Here is a 20819-nt window from a genome sequence, read left to right as displayed (position 1 = left end):
CGCCGTCATATCTCCATCTCCTTTGTGCTTCAAGGACGCCTTCTTCTTAATCAGAAGCTTGACAACGTCCATGGATCCAGGAGATCCCGATGAGCAAGCGCACATGAGTGCTGTCTTGGATTCTTTCCCGCAACTCTCAATGCTTGCCTTGTTTTTCAGCAGGATGTCCACGGTGCCAGCATGCCCATTCTCAGCAGCATAATGAAGCGCGCTCATAAAGTCACGGTCCTTGGCTTCGACATCCGCACCGTTTGCGAGAAGGAGATTGACCATGGGTTCATCTCCCTGCTTGGCAGCCGCGTGAAGCGCAGTAAGTTGTTTTCCATCTCTTATATTGACCCTCGCGCGGTGCTGAAGTAACAGCTCGGTTACGTCGTCGTATCCGTTCTCAGAAGCGAGACGAAGCGGTGTTTTCTTCGCAGGTCCAGGGGAATCTACGTCCACGCCTTCTCCTAGTAAGTGTTCGACAACCTCGTTGTGTCCTCGCGCCGCAGCAAGATGCAGCGGAGCCATCCCGGTCACGTCGACGACGTCCGTTCTTGCGCCATGAGCGATGAGTAGCTTGACGATATAATCATGGCCACAGTGGGAAGCTACAGCGAGTGCAGTGCGGCCAGTCGGAGCATGCACCTCTTCAATCTTTGCGCCTTGGTCAAGCAGACTCTCAATTTCCATACTGGAGCCTTCTTGAGCTGCCCGAACAATGGGAGGAGCAGCAAACCCACCTTGTGAAGAGAGGTCAATGCTTCGCTTCAGGTCATTTTCTGAGCGTCGTCTGCCGCGACGCCCGACTGGTGTTGACGGCGTGCTAGGAGGGGGTTTCTGTCCTGAAAATGAAAGACTGGGTCGGCTGCGTCGCTTGAAGAGGTCGGGCATCCAATTTTTCATTTCTGAAGGCTTTGCTCGGAGCAGGGGTTGAACATTCCGTCCATTCGGACTGAATCCGCTAGAAGAGATTGACATTTCGTACGGCTGTGGTCTCTGCCATTGCTCTAATTGTTCAATGTTCGGTGACAGCTTGTCTCTCGGAGCGGTAGCCTCATCCAACGTCAGCACTGGCACGAGCTGTCTCGCCTGGCTTCGCCCTCCTTGTCTAGAACCATTCGGGGCTGCGTCCCAGCGTGCTTGAGCCCCCGCTATTTGGTCCTCGCGCTTTCCGATGGCTTCAGCACCATTGTTTCGATAAGGTCCCGAGTTTATAATCTCGCGATCAAATGGGAACACTGTGCTTCCCACCGTTGAATTTGTCCGAGTAATTATCGACTCCGGGCCGGCATTGGTTGATTGTGCAATTGTCCGGAGGGAAGAGGTGTCGTCTCGGATTCTCTCGATGATTTGGCGATTTTTAGGTTCCCGCAACAATGCAGCTTGACCTGGGAGAGACGGACTAGAAAGGTGTTAGACCAAGAGACCAACATGTCGGAGACGGATATACACATACACCTGGACCGCCTGTATCAAAAGCTGTAGCGCACTAACCTGGGCATGGAGTCGCTGTTGATGGATCCTCATATTGGCCTCATTCAATAAAGTTCTCGCACGAGTGGAGAAGTCTGACCGGTCATTTGCCAGGCTCTCAACCTCGGCGGCCAGCATGTTCATAGCAAGGCCGCAGCCATCCAAGGAGACTTCGAACACGGAGCGAAGATCCTCCTGGATGGGACTGGTGGGCGTAAAAGTATACTTCGCCCAGCCGTCAATCCGTACCAGAGCTGCTTGAATTGTAAGGAGCTCTGTGATAAGTAGTCCAATTGTAGTATCGGCCTCCTGGAATCTCTCCCGAAGCTCGGACAGCTTCTGGACAGTCTTCAAGATCGCAGCGATAATGCCGGCACCCGCTCCCACGGCACCGAGGAATGAAACGGGGTCCATCTGTATATGTATGTGCTTACTCTAGGTCCCCGAATCGAATTGCGGCCACTTTGCCTTGTGGATTACTCGTTCAGGAGGTTGTGATTGCTCAACGACTGGGACAGCGGCGAATTGGCTTGCTCGCGGAAAAGGCGCCAGGCGATAGGAACAATAAGTAATTGAAGCATTGATAGGACAATCAGCGCCGAAAGCTTCCGTAGGAAAGAAACTAGAGTTTGAATGTGGACGAGGCTCTCAAGGAGTCAGGGCACGCGGGTGTCAGCCGGGTGCGGCTGAGCTTTGGGCACGTGGAGGCCGGGGCCTAAGGCCTTCGCTACTTTTGCGTCAAGGAGGCTGTGCGATCTAGGCGCGCCATTAGGATTGCTTTTTGCTGCAGGCACCTTCCTGCGGAGACCCGCCCGTCATGATAGACGCGACGTGCACGACTCCCGCGGCGCCTAAACCAGCCAACGCAGGTCCTGCCAGCATACCGACCTCACTCCTAGTCAACTGCCGTACCCAGCAGCGCGCGAGAAGCTCACCGTTGACGGCGTTGTCATAGCACCCTTCCTTTGACATTGTCGGGCACGGCCACCAGCTCGAATTGGTCGTCTGGGTGCCGCGACTTGAAGAACTCGCTCATCCACTCTGCTTTGGCTACATCTCTTACTGTGCCGCGGACGTGGTAGCCGTGGGCGAGAAGCTGGTCCGCGATGTGGCTGCCGATGAACCCATTCACGCCTGTCACAAGGACTAAGGAGCCAGGTTTCAACGCGGGCTCAGCCATTGTTTTTGAGATAGAAAAGGGGTGAGGGTAGGAAGTGTAGAAATTTTACGAAAACAAGGAATGGAGTAAGACAAAAGGGGTGGCAGAAAATAGGAGAGAATTGAGGAAGAGAGCAGAGAATTGAGAAGGGAAAAGGGGAGAAGAGCGAGCAGAATTCTTTGGACTCTGCCTCATTAAATAGTCTGTGTTCATTTTCAAGCGCGTGCAGAGCAATCTTTGTCCTTGGAGCCGGATGACTGATAGGCTGGCGTATGCAGGGACACATCATTGCGAGGTTGGCTAACCAAAATAGGAAAACAAGAGCTGAACGGAGAGAGGATGAGATGGAAAGCCACATCTTCAATGCAGACGCTCTACCCTTCTGGGGGTCGCGGTCTTCCTTGCCACCTGCTAATCTCCTTAGGATTTAGTAAATCAGTAAGCAAGACGAATATCCCTTTTATGATTTGTGGTGGAAACTAGAGTATTCTGTGGAAAAGAAAAATCACGCGGTACTGTGCTCATGAGCATCGTTCATATACGAACGAGAATGTGCGCTAATTCCTGTATAGTTCAATGTTCATCTTAGCTAAATCACAGAGTTTAGAGACATCTCATAGAACTGAATATAGAGTGGAAAATGGGTCTGCTGAAGATCACCTAATGAATAATGAACAACTCTACCTCTTTTGTGAATGCTGCTTCTTGCTAGCAGATAAGTGAAAGAAGAATTTACAATAGCACCACAAGGCACTGTCAATGTATCTTCAAGAAAGCCAGCCAAGGAGCGGCACTTTTATAGAATGTTCACTATGAAACCATGTATCACGTCATTCTCCGTAAGCCTTTCCACCTGCTCATTATCCATCATGCGCCTTCCGCGCTGAACAAATACGCTCGTACATCATCATATCTATTCAACCCTCTATATCCCGATTAGGTCTTTACATCGGGTTCGGTGCGTCCGATAAACTCCTGGAGTCTCAAGAGTTCGGTCGCCATCTTGATGTTGTCCTTCAGGTACACCTGTGCGTCAAGATCCCACTTTGATGGGTCTGAGTCATACTTCTCGATGTACAGACGAATCGTGGCACCACTGCTGCCTGTGCCAGACAGGCGCACGACAATGCGGCTTCCGTCGTCGAACTTGACGTAGATGCCCTGGTTCTTGCTGACACTTCCATCGAGGTCAGTGTAGGAGAAGTCATCTGCTTCGAGGACTTTGCGACCAGCGGTGGTTGAGCCGACGAACTCCCTTTTCTTCGTCGTGATGAGTTCCCTCATGTGCGCAGTCACCATGTTGGCACCCTCAATCTCGCAGCCTTCGTAGTCGTACCGTGTGAAGAAAGTGCGTCCGTATGTCTCCCAGAAATCGCGCTGGATGGACTTGATGCTGGGCGTAGTGCCGGTTTGCTGGCCGACACCAGCAATAATGTTGAGCCATGCGACAACAGCCCACAGTCCGTCCTTCTCACGGATGTGGTTGCTGCCGGTACCGAAGCTCTCCTCACCGCAGATGTTCATCTTGTTGGCATCGAAGAGGCCACAGAAGAATTTCCAGCCAGTCGGTACTTCGTAGCATTCTATGCCTTGCTCCTCGGCGACAAGATCGATTGCGCCGGAAGTTGGCATGCTTCGTGCAAGCCCGTAGATGCCCTGCTTCTTAAAGTATGGGATGAGTTGGGCGTGGTGTGCGATAATGGCCAAGCTGTCACCAGGCGAGACGAAGCTGTTGGCTCCATAGATCATGTTGCGATCACCATCGCCATCACTGGCGGCTCCGAAGTGAATTCCGTTCTTGTCTACAGCCTCGACGAGGGAGTGGGCGTAAACTAAATTAGGATCAGGGTGGTGTCCGCCAAAGTCAGGCTTAGGGATGCAGTTTTGGGTGCTGCCCTTGAGACCAAACTCTTTCTCGAAGATGTCGATTCCGTATGAGCCAGTGACGCCGCTCAGACCATCGAAGAGCACCTTGAAGTCTTGGTGCTGCTTCAGGAATGATTTGATTAGGTCGAAGTCAAAGATGTCCCTTAGCATATCCATATAGTCCTTCGTAGAGTGAATAATTTCAACCTCCAACGGGCCATAGGTCTTGGTGCCAATTGTGGAGATATCAATGTCGGGGATGTCAGCGATCTTGTAGGAGGTGAGGGTCTTGGAAGTCTCGAAGATCTTATTCGTGACGCTTTCAGGCGCAGGCGCACCGTTTGCCAAGTTGTATTTGATACCAAAATCTTCAGTGGGGCCTGAAAAATGGATGTGAAGTTAGCGGAAGGTCGTTTCCCAAGAGTGTAAGAGGGAAGGGATATGTTCTCTATATTAGGAGATAAAAAAAGATAGAGTAAAACAACATCGTACACACCTCCAGGATTATGACTTGCAGTCAAAAGAATACCACCGGTCGCCTTTCGTATTCTAATGACATGGCTGGCAGCAGGAGTGCTCAGAATGCCATTCTGTCCGATCACCAGTTTCTTGACACCGTACGCGGCACCAATCTTGGCGATCAATTGCGTGACCTCGGGGTTCCAGTATCGTCCATCTCCACCAATGACCAAAAAGCTGCCATCGACGCCTTCGGGGATGGATAGAAGAATACTAGCAACGAAGGCCTCGCTGTAGTTCTCCTGCTGGAAGACCTTGACCTTCTTGCGAAGGCCAGAGCTGGTTCGAAACCACGAGTTAGCCATGATCCTCTATTGCACACATTGGAGACAATGAAGAGGAGATAGTAAGAGAATGGCGTGTGACAAAAAATATTGTTAGGTTATCCAGCTTCATAAAACTGTTGCAAGGATATAAAAGGGTCTGTTAAGACAGGTAATGTTGCATAGCCAAAATCTTAACTTACGTTCCGGGCTTTTGGTCCGTATACGGTTTCAATGAAACCGCCCTGACGCTCATGGTGAAATCTGGCAGATTTTGGGCAGTAAGATTAAAGGAGGGGAAAAATTGAAGCTCTTGGTGAGAGAATTGGATGAGCTGAGAGCGGGCAGAGTGGGGGTTTTACTTGTAAACATGACGCACGACCGCCACAAGCGAGCCAATGAAGAGCCCTCCAGCACGCACAAGCCCAGCCACACGCATTCAGCGCGACCGAGAACGCCGCGAACCATCGATGCACATGCAGAACACGCATAGTTTGCAGCCAGAGCATGCAGACTCTTGATACAGTAAGACATCTCACCGCCGGTCGACTGCAGCGATATCACAGCGATACCACGGAGACGCCATAGCTCAACAGCCCTTCGCGCACGCGGCTAATCGTTTCTGGTTCGTTGTTGAATTCGTATTATTCTTGGATTATCAGTGCCTCTGACGGGCGGGGTGTCCATGGTCAGTAGGCCGAAGTGGCTGAGTCGAATTGAGTAGCGCTTCAGCCTCTGCGAGGCCTTTCTCCAACACATGCCCACTATCTCAACCGTTGCTCCACACTGTATCGAGACTGCAGGCATCTGTTCGAGGCCTCCGGAGCCCACTTCCTCCTTTTGAATAGAATTATAAGCCTCGCGCTCTTGAATCTATTTGAATTTTCCTTATGAAGAGAACACTTGTTTTAACTTCTGCCCATCAATATGGGTATTCCGCGTCTCATCGCCCATCTCGAGCCCTTTGCCTCTTCGGTGCAATTTAGTTTGAATGCCTCGGGGATTCAAAGCACGGTTGCTATCGACGGACCAGGACTGGCATTTCACATATACAATCAAGGCCAAGGCCGAAGCTCCGAGCTTCGTACATCTCCATACAGCGAGCTTGGTCAGGCCACTATTCTTTGGCTCCGTCAACTGCAGGTCCATGGCCTACGAGTGTGAGTTGGAACCACCAATCCATGTATCTCGGACTGACCAAGTGAGCAGTGCTGCGATATTCTTTGATGGCTTTCTCCCTGCCTCGAAAATTCCAGAGCGCCTTTCAAGACTGCAAAGCGCCGTGCATAAGTTAACAAAATTCAGAGCCACCTACAGTGGACCGAAACGCGTACATGCTGGTGTGGATTATTCCTTGTCGCATCAACCGTTACCGGCTCGTTTAGGTCCTATGAATAGCCCCTTCCTCGTGGCGGCTGTCATCGAGGCTCTTTTCGTTAGCGAGTTTTCCCGCTTGACAGCCGTCATACCTGGAGAAGCCGATTCATGGTGTGCGGAGTATGCAAAGACGACTGGAAGCATTGTTCTCACTGGTGATTCAGATTTGCTGATTCATGACCTTGGGTCCCACGGTTCCGTTGCATTTTTCAAGCACATTCAGACTTCCATTGAACCGATTGGGACGGTGCTCAGGAGCTTGCAGTACCATCCAATCGAGATAGCAAACCGACTTGGACTGAGTAGTTTGCTACCTCTTGCGTATACTATTCTTCAAGATCACACCCGAAGCCTCGATGAATGCATCCAGGTAGCTCGTGAGTGCGCAACAGATACACCGGAGTTCGAGCAGTTCATTGAGGGGTACTCGCATCACCAAGCTCAGCAAGTTTTCGCGGTAGATCTTGATAAGCCTCGACAAAATGTACTACAATACAACCTACGAAGGATCGACCCTCGTGTTTCAGAATTTGTTCATCAGGCACTTCCATCATGTTTTATAACTCCAGGGGGCCTCCAACCTACCACAATATACATTTATTTGCCATTCTTAATCGATGATCCAGCTCGAGCATCATCCTGGAGCTTTGGAAATTCCATACGTTGTTTAGGCTACTCAATCATTACTCCCGCCCATTCGCCAACTTTTTGGATGAAAGAGATAGGGCGAAGAGGGCAACGGATTGCGGAGACAAATCATGCGCTCTACCCAACAGAAACGACCATCGCAGAATGCGGTCGTCTTACATTGATCATGCGTCAATGGGCAAGCACATTCCAAGAACTATCAATAACACAGACGTGGAGACTATTCGGAATATATCTAATATTTAGGGAGCTTTTCGGCCATGACTCTGCTATGATACCTAGTGAATATATCAAGCAACTGGTCAATTGCCAAATTTCAGCAATGAACTGGGCATTTATTCATTTCTCGGCTCAACTCCAGGCAGTTCTCTACTCACTCAGGATGCTTCAACAGTTCACCAATGTTTTTGTTACAGCATTTCCAGAACGTTTTAGAGGTGGAGATTTCATTAACGCGGTTACAGGATTGCATCAACATCTAAGTAATCTCCCACTATTGCACGAGCTTTTTCCGAAAGAGGATCAAAATTTTCAGCAAGTCAACGACGAGGCCAAGTTGACTGCCGCTATTACGAAAATGTACGGTTTACTTGGTATCGGCGAGACGGCAATCTCTCAACCGGATCAGAAGGTGAAGAAAAAAGGGAAGTCGAAAGGTGAAAAGCACGACCAGAGAAATGGAGCATTGTCTCCCGAGAAGCCGTTAAACATGTACAGCGTGCTCAGCGAAAACTAACCATCTGAAACCGCTCAAATTTAGATTAAAAAAAAAAAGAAGCATTATCCCATGTTTGCCGAACCCATTTACCTCCATGCCGTGAGCCAGCAGAAACCGTGATCACTGAATCCTCCCCCCATTTTTCCACTACGGCAAAGAGAGAACCCCCCCCCCCAGAATGCCCAATCTTACATGTTTTCTCTAAACATACTCCTCCGCTCCGATGGACTGTTCTCATTGCTCTCCACGCCCGCCTTGCTCTGATGCTCCCGCTGCTGCTGCTGCTCCACGAGCCGCGGACTCACTCCCCTCAAACTACTCGCCGCATCGTCCCCAAACGGATTATTCCCTCCATACCCCACCTCCTCATCATAGCGATCAGCCAGATCGCGCGTCCGGCTCCTGCCGCGCTCCGGCGCGGGAGCGAAGCCCGGCGACGGCGCGCCGTACCCGCCGCCGCCGTACGCCGTCGATGGGGCATGCAGGCCGAGCTCCTGCTCCTCATAATACGCCTCGTTATCGACTCCGGCATCCCAGGGCTCGTCGGGGTCGAGCGGGCCGCGGGCGCTGCGGCCGCCGCTGCGGCCGCCGGCCGAGTACGGCTCCTCGTACGCTCCCGTTGCGTGGCGCCGGTTCTTGAAGGCGCGGACCTTGTCGTTGATCCAGCCGGCCACGCCGCCGGGCGCCGGCGCTGGGTACGGCGGCGCGGCGCTGCTGCGGCTGCTGGAGAATGGGTTGAGCGGTGGGGCGGGGAGGCCCAGACGGCGGGCCCGCAGGCGCGAGTAGAGGACCCAGCCGCCAAAGGCGAGGATGGCGAGGAGGATCACGACGATTAAGAAGATCCAGCCGCCGCCGAGGCCGTGAGAGTCACGCCGTGTCAGCATCGTGGGTGGTGTGAGTGGTGGTGGGAGGAGGGAGAGGTAGTGCGCATGCGGAAGTCGGTGGGTTCGATGTATCTGCAGTGTGGTGTTGCTGGAGGTTTTAGAATTCGGAGGATGGGTGGCAGGGATGGGGTTTTTGGGAAGCGGAGTGGGTGTAAGCAGAGGCTGTACAGCTGAGGTGATGGTGTTGAATCTTGCTCGTATAGTTGGCCGGCAGCAACGGCTGGAGCTTGGACGGCAGAAGCCTGACGTCGCAGGGCTGATGAGTCCCGGTTATGCTGGGGATGGAGGGGGGAAAGCTAGAGAGATGCCAAGTTTGGGCTGATGCCTTTTATTATGACATCGACCGCTCGAACACGGGGTTTCAGGATATATCATCGTCTTACACGCTAGCAGTAGGCATTTTCAATATCTTTAATCATTTCTTGGGCATGAATTAGGAGCTTGTCGAGAGATTTCAAATGACTCTCTGCTCGCTGTTGGAATTTTTGGCACACAGTGTAGCCGACTCCACCTCAGCCAAGCCTCTTTTGAGCGACTTGCATACCCATGCTAGCAACCGATGCGCCTCTTGATTACTTTTCGCTTTGATTATACCTACTTGAGTCAACTTCAACTACGCTCTTCAACATGGGAGCTGAATCTCCTGAAAATACCTTGAGAGAAGCTACTGCTCAAGTTCAAGAAGAAGATGGCAGAACAGGAGTGGGCTTCACCTACGACCAGTCAGCATCCAGGCTGACATATCGCGATCTAGTCAGCAATGAAATCACGATAAACGGTGCCGACATCATTGGAGCATTTCCGAAGCCACATAAACGCCCAGAACATGATATAGTCTATGCGTTAGACGCGAACGAGCCGGGAAAGCAAGATAAACCTCCTAGGGTATGCTCCATTACTGCTCCCAAGCTGCCCGACGAGTTTCTTCATGACTACGGCTATGAGTTTGCTAGTGATGATGAGAAGCAAGGACGATTTACAAAAGAGCAACCCCCAAATACCCACGTTATCGTCTCGACACTCTCAGGAACTTGCCTTGCAAAAGAATTTTATGAGCGAGCCGTGCAACGGATTCTTACTTACCTCGGCCTAAAGGAGGAAGAAGACTATGTACTCCATTATACGCAATCCGTAAAGACCATCACGGATCTCACGACATCCGTTTTTCTTCCCCGGGCCAATCAGGGAACTCGACAAAACATCATCCTTCTCTCTGGCGACGGTGGTGTCATCGACATCATCAATGCACTCCTATCAGCTCCAATCGAGCAGGCCTTCAGAGCGCCAGAGCTGTCCATCCTCCCTCTAGGGACCGGGAATGCGCTAGCGCATTCCACTGGCGTCACCAAAGACAATACATTCGGGTTGGCAACTCTGGTGCGAGGACATCCAAAACAACTGCCAATCTTCAAAGCCACCTTCTCACCAGGAGCACGTCTGCTTATCGAGGAAGGCAGCGCAGAAGAAGAGCTCGCCCACGATTCACAAAGTGGCGCCCCGACGCTGTACGGAGGCGTCGTTTGCAGCTGGGGCATGCACGCTAGCCTTGTTGGTGATAGCGACACCGCCGAATACCGCAAATATGGCGTCGAGCGGTTCAAGATGGCTGCGAAGGAAGCTCTATTCCCTGCAGATGGATCGCCACCGCATGCTTACAAGGCGAAAGTCTTGATTTTCAAACCGGACGGCTTTGGACAGGAGAAATGGGAGCCCATCCCTCGAGAAGAGCATATGTATGTCTTGGCGGCGTTGGTTTCGAACCTGGAGAAGAGCTTCACTATCTCGCCGGATTCAAAACCATTAGAGGGGCAGCTGCGGCTTGTGCATTTTGGGCCAATGTCTGCGGAGGAGATTATGAGGATCATGGGATTGGTATACCAGGGCGGGCGGCATGTCAACGAGCCGGCGGTTGGGTACGAGGAGATCGGTGGACTACGAATCGAGTTTGAAGGGAAGGAAGAGGATGCTCGATGGAGACGGGTCTGCGTTGATGGGAAGATTATCAGGGTTGAGAAAGATGGTTGGGTGGAGTTGAGGAAAGGAAAAAAGCATATACTGGATGTTGTTTGTATGGCTTAAATGGGACTAGGTATGTTGGCGATGGATCAACGGAACTCATGACTTAGTCGTTTTCAAAATATCGGCAAAAATCGCCAAGCCGAATGAGCCGCACCGCACCTCAGCAAAATTTTGCAGAGGGGGTATGATTTCAATTTTACCACTCATAATACGCTGAGTCTTGGTTATAACTGCCTAAAATTGAAGTCATTAACCTGCCCAATTAAGCCAACTGTATACAATTCTTAGTGTTGCCCTCTATATCCCGGCAGTCGTCTTTTACTCTAAAACCATCTGAACGAAAGCGAGCTCAGTCTATGCCTATCCTACTACCCCCAAGCCGTCTAAGAGGGTTAAAAGGGAGCTAAAGCTAAAGCTGCATATAGCAAGGAAGGCAAAGAGGCCAAAATCGCCGTCGCCGTCGCCGTTGCCGGCGCCCCCGCTATCGGCTTAGCCTATATTCGTGGATTCGGATTCGATAAGGACGAGGAGGATAAGGGCGAGGATGAGGGCGAGGACGAGGACGAGGAGCTAGTAGAGACTGGGCACGAGGATTCAAGCACGTCGTCACCGCCGCCGCCGCCACCCGCACGCTTTACAAGTGTTTGAAAGGCAACTGTCCATAGTGGAAAAGAGACTCTACCTAGACGAAGTCAGCTATATATGGCACCAATAATCTATACCTATTCTAGCTAGAGGAGTGGAGAGAGTAGGTCTTATTGGATCCATTACCGCGAAAGTTTAAGGTTAGCCAGCTTAAAGCTATCGCATTGTATAAGAAGGCGTAGTAAGTTAACTACTGCCCCCAAGGGATTTGCTCTCGCGATAATCTTAAGTAAGCTGTTAATATAGTTAAGGAGTGGCACTAGCGCTGGCCTTTAAGATCTTTAGCCTTAAACTTCACCTTGTATTTAGTTAAGGAAAAGGAACTAAAGACTTAAGTTTTTACTAATACTTAAAGCTAGTAATTAGGTAAAAGACCTATAGGTAGAAGGATAAGTATATAGGCTTAACTTGCTGCTCTACCTAGTATACTTACTACTAAGGAAGCCTTTAGTAATTAAATACTCGTAATTGCCGATTAGTAGCCTTATATAAATGCTTACTATTATAATAAGGGTAAGACTTATTAGTAGAATAAGAAGTCGCCTAACTTACCTAATTCGGCAATTAACTATTATTCTATTAATATAAATAATTTTCTAAAGTAGAATAAAGAGCTACTTAGTGGCATATTTATAGTTAAGTAATTATTATAGAATATTATTATTAATTTAGTAAACTAGAAGGAGAGAAGCTAGGGGAGTTATAAGAAGTAGGTAGTAGAAAAGAAAGAATCTATACTATTAATAAATAATCTTTTTATAGCCTTTATAGTGTCTTACTATAAGGGTTATTTTGACCCTTACTCGGGTACATCGCCTAAGGGCCGCTTAGGGGTAGCCAAGGCCTAGCCGAAGGCTAGGCTTGGCACCTCCTTATAAGCACCTCGGGCTTGCAGCCCTTTCCCTCCTCATCGGTTCGTCTCTCTCTCTCTCTGTACGAGGCTATTGCCTACCCTCATCACCATATCGTCCTCTTCCATCGACTCTCCTTGTGACTCATGCTCGGCTTGCCTGCTCCCTACCGTACACCCTAGCAATGTGCCTTACACTTACTTTAGGCTAGCTAATTACTTACCTGTTTAGCCTTATTACTCCTACCCTCCGCTATATATAGGTATTAAGCCGCCCTAAAACTTTAGCCCTATTTAGTTAGAAATAGACCTAATTAAGCTGCTTAGTTAGTTCTTTAAATAGCTAGCGTATAAGCTAAGCTTTTATAGTAAGTAATAGAGGGTGATTTTAGAGTAAATTAAAGATAAGCTAGCTTAAACTAGGAGTAAGATCTTTGCCTTTAAGTAGTCTAGATAGTAGCTATTTATTAATCTATAATACATCCTACTTCTTAAAAGTATTACCCTATATACATCCTATATACTTAACTAGCAATAAAATATAGAAAGGTATTAAAGCTTTTTAACTTCTTAACTAGCCGCTAGTTCCTTTTAATCTAAGCCTTAATATTATTAAAATGTTAGCGACTTAGTTAATCGAGGCACAAGTACGGCAAGAGGGGCGCGCAAGCCTATATAATTGGATTATCTATAAACGAGAATCTACAGCTAGAGAGAGAAAAAAGGAGAAGAATAGTAGCGCCACTCGAAGTTTTATGCGGTCCTTAAGTCACGTAAGCTTACATAACTCCGCGTCTACTATAACGTCTACTATAGTGTCACGGGAGTCACTCGCGCACGTTCGTCCCGTGACACCTGCGCACGTTCTACGACCACCCCTATTTCTTTGACCACGTTAACCTGACCTGTTCTGTTTCTGTATCTAAATGTCTTTATATTAACCACGCATAGTTACGCGTACGTAGCCTTCTTCAATTACTACCCCGTTTAGTACATTGTATTCCAGCTTGTACCTACTTCCGTAATATATAGTCTATCGTTTTCCACTATCGCTATAATATTACCCCCCTCCTTCTAAAAAGCCTGCCCTTAGGCTTTATATATCCGTGTTATATCTATAGGGTATTCTTATTGTCGGGAATGAGGCAAGCGGTCGTCACGTGTCGCCGCGGCACTAGCGTAGTGAGGAGTCTTAAGCTCCTCGCCCTTCCTCATTCCAAACAAGAAGCTTTATTAACTAACATCACTGTAACCCTACTCGAGTAGTCGTTATTAGTGAGTTACCCTATATAACCAACACTAATTAGTAGTTAAATACATAGTTAACCACAGAGCAGCTAGGTTTTTAAATAGAAGAGACAGTCTTATATAGGGGTGCTATATGCGCTTATATAGAATGGATCCTGGCGATACTGTGCTACCTTAGACTTGCGGAAAACTAGTAACAGAAGTATTACTAAGTACTAGGAGATACTAAGTTGCGTCTATTATATAGAACAACCGCGTTTACAAAGATTTGGTTAAGTACTTTAGGTTAGAAGTGTTACTAAACCTAGGGTCCTAAGTTAACGTCTAAAATGCGTTAAATAATATCTTAAATTGCCTACCTCTTAACAGTAAACCTATAAGATCCTATAAAACCGAAAATCCTACCTACCTTTGACGTATAACACCCTATTAATTTTATACCTACTATGGCGTTAACCTACCCAAAGAAGTATAAGGAAGATATTAACCTAAAGATATAGAATAAAGTTATAATTAACCTTATAAACGCTAATAAATAAGACTTAAATAGATTTTTATTATACTGTATGGCATATTATAAGGATAGTAAATATAATAATACCGCGCTATAGGAATATATAAAGGAGGACTTTATTAGATGGATAAAGGAAATATAGGCCCCTATAAATAAGGATATTGTATAGGACTTCTGTAACTTCTTTTAGGAGAATAGAGTATTTGTCCCTAAGGATGGGGGTACTATTAGAGATAATATTTAGGAGTAGGTTATTAACGTAAAAGAAGAGCACGAATGGACTCTATAAGAGATTAAGCACTAACTACGCACTATAAGAAAGCTTAACTTATAATGGAACCTAAGTAATATACCTCTAGAGACGAACCTACCTTCGCCTTTAATTCCTCTGTATCTAATTTAACCCATAACCTTAATATTAGATACTATACCCTAATAAGAGTAGGTATAGGATCCCATTACTTTATAATTTAATAACCTTTGGACTCTACCGACTAGACCTATATCCCTACTATAGCTTATAATGCAACCCCTACCTCCTCTATCTTAATCTTAAATTAGAGGTAGTTTAAAATTGCTTATAAAGCTTACGAAGCTCTATTTAGATTAGGAAAAGAAGTTTAGTGGGGAATTATATAATATTCTTAATTTAAAACTACGTATCTTCTATAACTATTGCTAAAAGGTAGGAATAGAGTTTAATTAATACTATAATGCCTATTCTGTTATGCTTAAGGGCCGAGCTAGTACCTTCTATTATAATTGTTTAGTAGGAAAAGGATATAATTTTAACCGTATAATATATAAGTTAAGATACTACTTTAAAACAGAAGAGAATAAGTAGTAGTATATGTTAGAATAGAGAGAGATTACCTTCCTAAGGATTATTGCTATAAACCTAGGTGTCCCTTGGCTTAATTATCTTTAAAAGCTCTTTAATTAACTTTAGATAATTTAGTATGGATTATCCAAATTATATTAAGAGGACTTTAGCCTATATAATTAAGTTATTAGCGTATGCTAAGGTGTTAAAGAATATAACCTTGCTCTTTTTAATCCTGTAAATACTTATAAAGGAGTATATACTTAATTAAGATCTTCTATTAGCACCGCTCTACGCTCTTAAGAAGTATAGTAATTTAATACTTAACTCTAACCTACTTTAATTAACCCGCCTAACCAATATGATTATAACTAGACTAATTAAATATATGGTGGCTGGGGTAGGTAATACGGTAAAGGGTATAATTAATAACTATAAGGTAAAGGTGGAGGCCCTTATAGAGGTTCATTTTAGAACAATTATTAGAAGAAGTGCTACGTTTATAAGAAGCCAAATTGCTAGTTAACTAGGCACCCCCTTAATAAACAAAAGAAGGTATATAATAAGTTCCGCTAGAGTATACAAAACGTTAGAAATTATAAGGTTACTATAGCCTACTTTTAAAGCTTCCTAGTTTAATATAAAGGTATAAAAGATTTTAAGGGTAAGGTTAATGAGGCCAAATAGCTTCTTATAGATATAGAAATTAAGGACTATTCTTCTAACTAATACTTTACTAAGTATAGTAAGGTAAATGGCATATAAACTATTGCTGTCCTTAATAACCAATCTACGCTCTATTCTGTTATAAAGTTAGATATTTTTAATAAGCTAAAGGAAAGTTTTACGTTCTCCTTTAATAATAGATACTCGGCGAACGTCTTTTATAGTATTATACTAGATACTAGAGCTATAGGAGTATCTATAGTAGGNGAACCTTAAGTTTAAGCTCTTTAGTAGCTAGATAGCTTTATTTAGATTAACTAATTAACGGCAGGCTAATATACAATTTGCTTTAGTAAGGGTACTATAACCTTTTTTAGTATAATTAAAGTCTAAACCCCATTAGGATATATTACTTTCTATATTATTCCTATAAACACCCTATTTCTATTCTGTATCTAAGATATAGATAAATTAGGCGTTAAGCTCAATAACCTTAAAAATATGCTTATTTAGGGAGACAATTGGGTGCCCATTATACGCAAGTAGGGTCATCTTTAGTTACTCCTTTAATAGCCAGAAAGAAGCGTTGCTTAGAGCCATCTAACTAAGTCAGAGCTACGTTAACTACATCGTCGTTTTAGCCACCTATCTGTTTACTAACTACTTAGGGTCCTTTAGCGAGTAGGCTATAAGGTTAAGGTTAAGGCGATTAAGCATTTTATAAAGTACTATTATTACTACTAAATAAACCAGAAGTCCCCTAGCCGATTTAAGTTTACCCTTAAAGATAACTACAACTTTAACTTTTATATTATTATTAATGTTATATATCTTAGCGGCAAGCTAGTACTCTAAGTCGTTAACTTCTTAACCTCTTTCTAAGCCGCACGATTCTTAAAGGATATATTAGCTAAGAATGTATAGGATACCTTTTAATTATACTAGATTAATATCTACCTAGGACACCCTAATTAAATTATCTATAATATAGGAAAGAACTTCTTATTTATAGAGTTTCAATAATAAATAAAGGCAATGGCAATTAAGGTTAAGGAAGTCCCTATTAAGGCATATAATAGCGTTAAAAAAGTAGAGTAATATTATACGCTATTACGCCGCGTATATAAGATTATCTCTTTAGAACTAAAGAATGCTAGTAAAGAACTTACCTTATAAATAGCTGTTAAAGCTATTAATAATTCTGCTAGCCCAGATAAACTTATACCCACGTTACTAGTCTTTAGCACCTACCCTTAAATAACTAATAATTCTCTACTATCTCCCTCCGTCGTGTAATAAGCTAAGGCTATTTATAAAGCAATAAAGGAGGTATAACGTCTCTACGCTATACACTAGGTCAATAACGCACTAGAAATAAGAAATAGCCTAAATACTTTAACTACGCTTAATCTGCCACTTTAGTCTAAGGTACGCGTATAGCGTAAAAAGGGAGGGTAGTTAGGCCCATATTAACTTATTGTAATTAATAGTTAAACTTATACTATTTAAATGCCTTACGGACCCACTTAATTCCGTTTAACTATTATTAAGCCTTATTATAAAGATAACAGTTCTAAGCCTTTATAAAATACCCTAGAAGAGGCCCTAAAGGAGAACTATAATTAATATGCTCTAGAAGGCGACTACAATTCTAATATAATTGTAGTAGATGCGCCGCAACTATAACGCGGTAGAGGTCGCCCAAAGGGATTACAAAATCGCTAACATCTTATTAATTTTAAAGAGCAATTCGTTGCCGCCATTAAGAATGGAGTTAAGCTATTAATAACCTTTATAACAGCTAAAGAGAAGGCTAACTTTAAGCTCGCAAAATAGCTCTAAAAGGAAGGTTATATTATAACTCTAAGAGCCCCCTTCTAAGCATTTAACAAACGGGAGATTAACGGTCTTATTGCAAAAGGAGTCTTTAAATTTAAGAAGTATGACCCTACTAAGTATAATGGAGTTTACATCTTTAAGTTAAAAATAGTTAATAAAATTAAGGGTAAAGCTACTGACGCCCTATTTAAGAAATTAAGGCTTGTTATCTAAGTCTATAATAATAACAGTAAGGAGACAATTCTTATGCAATCTCCTATAATATAACGAGCTAGTTAATAAGTTATTATTGCACTAGCTCCCTCCTTAATAAAGAACGGAATAGTAGTTTATTTATAAGATATCACTTAAGCCTATACCCAATTAGAGGCGCATCTTTAGCGTTTAATATTAGCATATCTTCTAGAGTAAATTCGCCACTAATATCCCAAAGATATAATTATGGTTGTTCTTAAGCTATTATATAGAATTACAGAGGTAGGAACTTATTAGTGGGCTACTTATAGCAAGTACTATAAAGAGAAGCTTCTAATAACTACTTTTATATTTAATCTCTGCTTCCTTATTATAACTACGGGAACTCTATTTAGAATTATTAATATACAAACTAACGATATAATTATCTTAGGAGACGACTAGTTCTTAGCTCTTAAAGAAGATAAGCTAGTAAAGGTAAATCTTATAGTAAAGCCAAAGGAAAAGCTTAATTTAATAACACTATTACTCTTTAATAGATATATCCTTTCCCTAAACGAGAATTCTATTGCTTTACACTAGAAGGGTTAAGGTAAGAAAATTAATATTATTAACGTTAATCCCTTAAAGTAAGGATATATAGAGCAACGCACTTATAAAGCTTATATTGCTTCTATCTATTAACCTAAGGCTTTATTTAATCTCTCTGTTACTACCTAATACTAGGAACTAACTAAGGACAACATTCTTGCCCTAAATAAACGTTTTTTCTAGTAAATAAACCATCTTAATTGGGGACTACTCTATGTGCTTATTAATCTTCCTACCGCTAAGCTCTTTATATTTATTAATGGATTATTTATAAATAATAAAGACTTTAGCTCCTAGTTGGGATATAAGATTATTATCGCAAACGAATTTACTAAAGAGAATAACTTTATAATCTACGGTAATCTTATCTATTAGAGCTTAACTAAGAGTAAGCGCGTTATTTAAAGAGTTCTAGCGTTAGAGATATATAAAATAGTTAGCGGAGTTAACATAGCAATTTCAATTAGAACTACCCTAAAGATAATTATAGATTAACTCGAACTTCCCATTATCCCTATAATTATATGCACCAACTTATACTCCCTCTATAAGTGTTTAGTTAAGCTTAATACTATAAAGGAAAAGCGCCTTATAATTAATATTATGGCACTTCAGTAATTCTACAAACAGCAAAAACTCTTTAAAATTTAATAAATTAACGGCTAAGACAACCTAGTAGATATAATAATAAAGGTAAACCTAAATAAGGCTCTAGAGATATTTATTAATATAAATACTCTATATATACGAGTTAAAGGTTGGGTTAAAAGGGAGTAAGAGCAAGACTTATATTATAATGGTAATAGTTAATAGGCACGTACTATGCGCTATTATGGCTTAGCAGAATTTGGTAGAAGTCTATAGCTTAGCAGAATTTAGTAGAATTCCATAGCGTGGTAGAATATAGTAGATTGCGGCAGATTGCGGCAAATTGCGGTCTTATAACTGGGCTTGATCGGTGGGCGTGTATAAGGTATTACGGGGTGGTCCTATAATACTACGCTAGTTAAGCAGTATTTGTATATAGATGGCAACCATAAAAGAAGAGTTGCTAGTGTCGGGAATGAGGCAAGCGGTCGTCACGTGTCGCCGCGGCACTAGCGTGGCGAGGAGTCTTAAGCTTTTTGCCCTTCCTCATTCTAAACAAGAAGCTTTATTAACCAACATCACTGTAACCCTACTCGAGTAGTCGTTATTAGTGAGTCACCCTGTGTGACCAACACTTATCTTTATACTTAATTAACAGCTTATTATCTTTGCTATACTAATACTCTATTTACTTATTAAAATACTTTAAAGGTTTAGGCTTATTAGGGTATTAGTTATAAAACCCTTTAAACTTTTAAGGGTAGCTTATAAAGTTCTAAGCGGGGTACTAGGTTAGGTCTAGAATTATAGCCTTTCTATTAGATACGGTATTATAGCATTCCTTATACTAGTTTGTAGGCTAGTATTTTATTAACTTCCTATTTATTATTTCTATTAACTTAAATTAGTAAAGTAGGTTTATTCTTTTATTTAGGTAACGGGCTATAGAGGGCTTTATTATTATAAAATATTCTAAGGCTTTATAATTAGAAACTACCTAAATAGGCTTAGGTGTCCCTTCTAGCTATATATACTAGTACTTTAAGCTAGAGATAATAGCTAGCATTTCTTTATTATAAATATAGTAGTTTAGTTTAGTATTTACTATAGTCTTTAAATAGTATATAATAGGGTGCCATTTTCTATCTAGTTGCTTTTAAAAATAAACGCCTGCTATTATACTGTTTAAGGTAGTAGTTTTTAGTATTAAAGGCCGTTTCAAGTAAAAGAGTTAGTCTTTTTAGGTAAGGCGGTTAAAAGGCCTAATAATCTTACTGTAGTCCTTAATAAAGTATTAGTAGAAGTTATAAAAACCTAGAAATAATTATACCTCCTTTATAGTCTGTAGGAATACCTATTAGGTAATTATAACCCTTTTTTTATATTAGTCTTAATTTTATCTATACTAATAATAAACCCTAAATACTTTATACGCTTAATACTAAACTCTAACTTCCTAATATTAGCTTAGAGACTAGCTTTATAGAACTATTATAAAACTTTATAGATATACTCTTTATATTCTAGTTTATTTTTAAAGTAGATTATAATATTATCTAGGTAGGCTGTATAGAAGTTATTAAGGTAGTTAAAGAGTATATTATTTATATATCGCTAGTATATAGCTAGTCTATTAATTAGTTTAAAAAGAAGTACTTTATATTTATACGTTCCATAATAGGTCTAAAATATAATGAAAAATTTAAACCTAAGGTTTATCCTAATTTAGTAAAAGGCCTAGTAGATATTAAGTTATATAAAAACCTTAGCTCTACTTATTTAGGCTAAAGTTTTATTAAGTAGGGGTAATAGATAGTGGTCCTTACGGGTTATATTATTTAGTTTATAGTAGTTAATATAGAAACAGAGTTCTTTATTTAGCTTTTTAGTAAAGAAAACAAGTAAGTTAAAAAGGGCTTGGCTAGGCTTAATTAAGCCCTTATCTAGGT

At 43.0% G+C, this 20819-nt stretch overlaps 4 protein-coding genes across 4 annotated transcripts; 2 read left to right on the top strand and 2 right to left on the bottom strand.

Annotated features, from left to right (window-relative positions):
- Positions 1–3131: 3131 nt before the first annotated feature.
- On the bottom strand, positions 3132–5457 carry K441DRAFT_668289 (phosphoglucomutase-like protein). The gene is made up of 2 exons (XM_067649975.1): positions 4980–5457; positions 3132–4863 (listed from the first exon to the last, which is right to left on the bottom strand). The coding sequence occupies exons 1-2, from the start codon at positions 5305–5307 to the stop codon at positions 3554–3556; spliced, it is 1638 nt and encodes a 545-aa protein (XP_067498528.1). The 5' UTR covers positions 5308–5457; the 3' UTR covers positions 3132–3553.
- Positions 5458–6192: 735 nt separating this feature from the next.
- Positions 6193–8026, top strand: K441DRAFT_585813 (uncharacterized protein; the record flags this gene model as incomplete). Its single annotated transcript, XM_067644599.1, has 2 exons — positions 6193–6425; positions 6475–8026. 2 exons carry the CDS (start codon positions 6193–6195, stop codon positions 8024–8026), a joined length of 1785 nt encoding a protein of 594 aa, XP_067498527.1.
- Positions 7700–9174, bottom strand: K441DRAFT_700170 (uncharacterized protein). Its single transcript, XM_067653231.1, has one exon. It carries the CDS (start codon positions 8890–8892, stop codon positions 8197–8199), a length of 696 nt encoding a protein of 231 aa, XP_067498526.1. The 5' UTR covers positions 8893–9174; the 3' UTR covers positions 7700–8196.
- Positions 9175–9297: 123 nt separating this feature from the next.
- K441DRAFT_668287 (uncharacterized protein) lies at positions 9298–11300 on the top strand. Its single transcript, XM_067649974.1, has one exon. It carries the CDS (start codon positions 9520–9522, stop codon positions 10969–10971), a length of 1452 nt encoding a protein of 483 aa, XP_067498525.1. The 5' UTR covers positions 9298–9519; the 3' UTR covers positions 10972–11300.
- Positions 11301–20819: the final 9519 nt, after the last annotated feature.

This window comes from Cenococcum geophilum (genome assembly GCF_001692895.1).
Source record: "Cenococcum geophilum 1.58 unplaced genomic scaffold K441scaffold_61, whole genome shotgun sequence".
NCBI classification, from domain to species: Eukaryota; Fungi; Ascomycota; class Dothideomycetes; order Gloniales; family Gloniaceae; genus Cenococcum; species Cenococcum geophilum.
The sequence above is the reverse complement of the archived record's forward strand: the minus strand, read 5'-3'. Positions and strand labels throughout refer to the sequence as shown.

What these genes read in the sequence shown, in the direction of transcription:
- K441DRAFT_668289 (XM_067649975.1), bottom strand. Translation starts at nt 5,307, where the DNA reads ATGGCTAACTCGTGGTTTCGAACCAGCTCTGGCCTTCGCAAGAAGGTC. An exon ending in TGCAAGTCATAATCCTGGAG is followed by an intron (nt 4,864 to 4,979) that starts GTGTGTACGATG and finishes TCCATTTTTCAG; the next exon opens with GCCCCACTGAAGATTTTGGT.
- K441DRAFT_700170 (XM_067653231.1), bottom strand. Translation starts at nt 8,892, where the DNA reads ATGCTGACACGGCGTGACTCTCACGGCCTCGGCGGCGGCTGGATCTTC.
- K441DRAFT_668287 (XM_067649974.1), top strand. Translation starts at nt 9,520, where the DNA reads ATGGGAGCTGAATCTCCTGAAAATACCTTGAGAGAAGCTACTGCTCAA.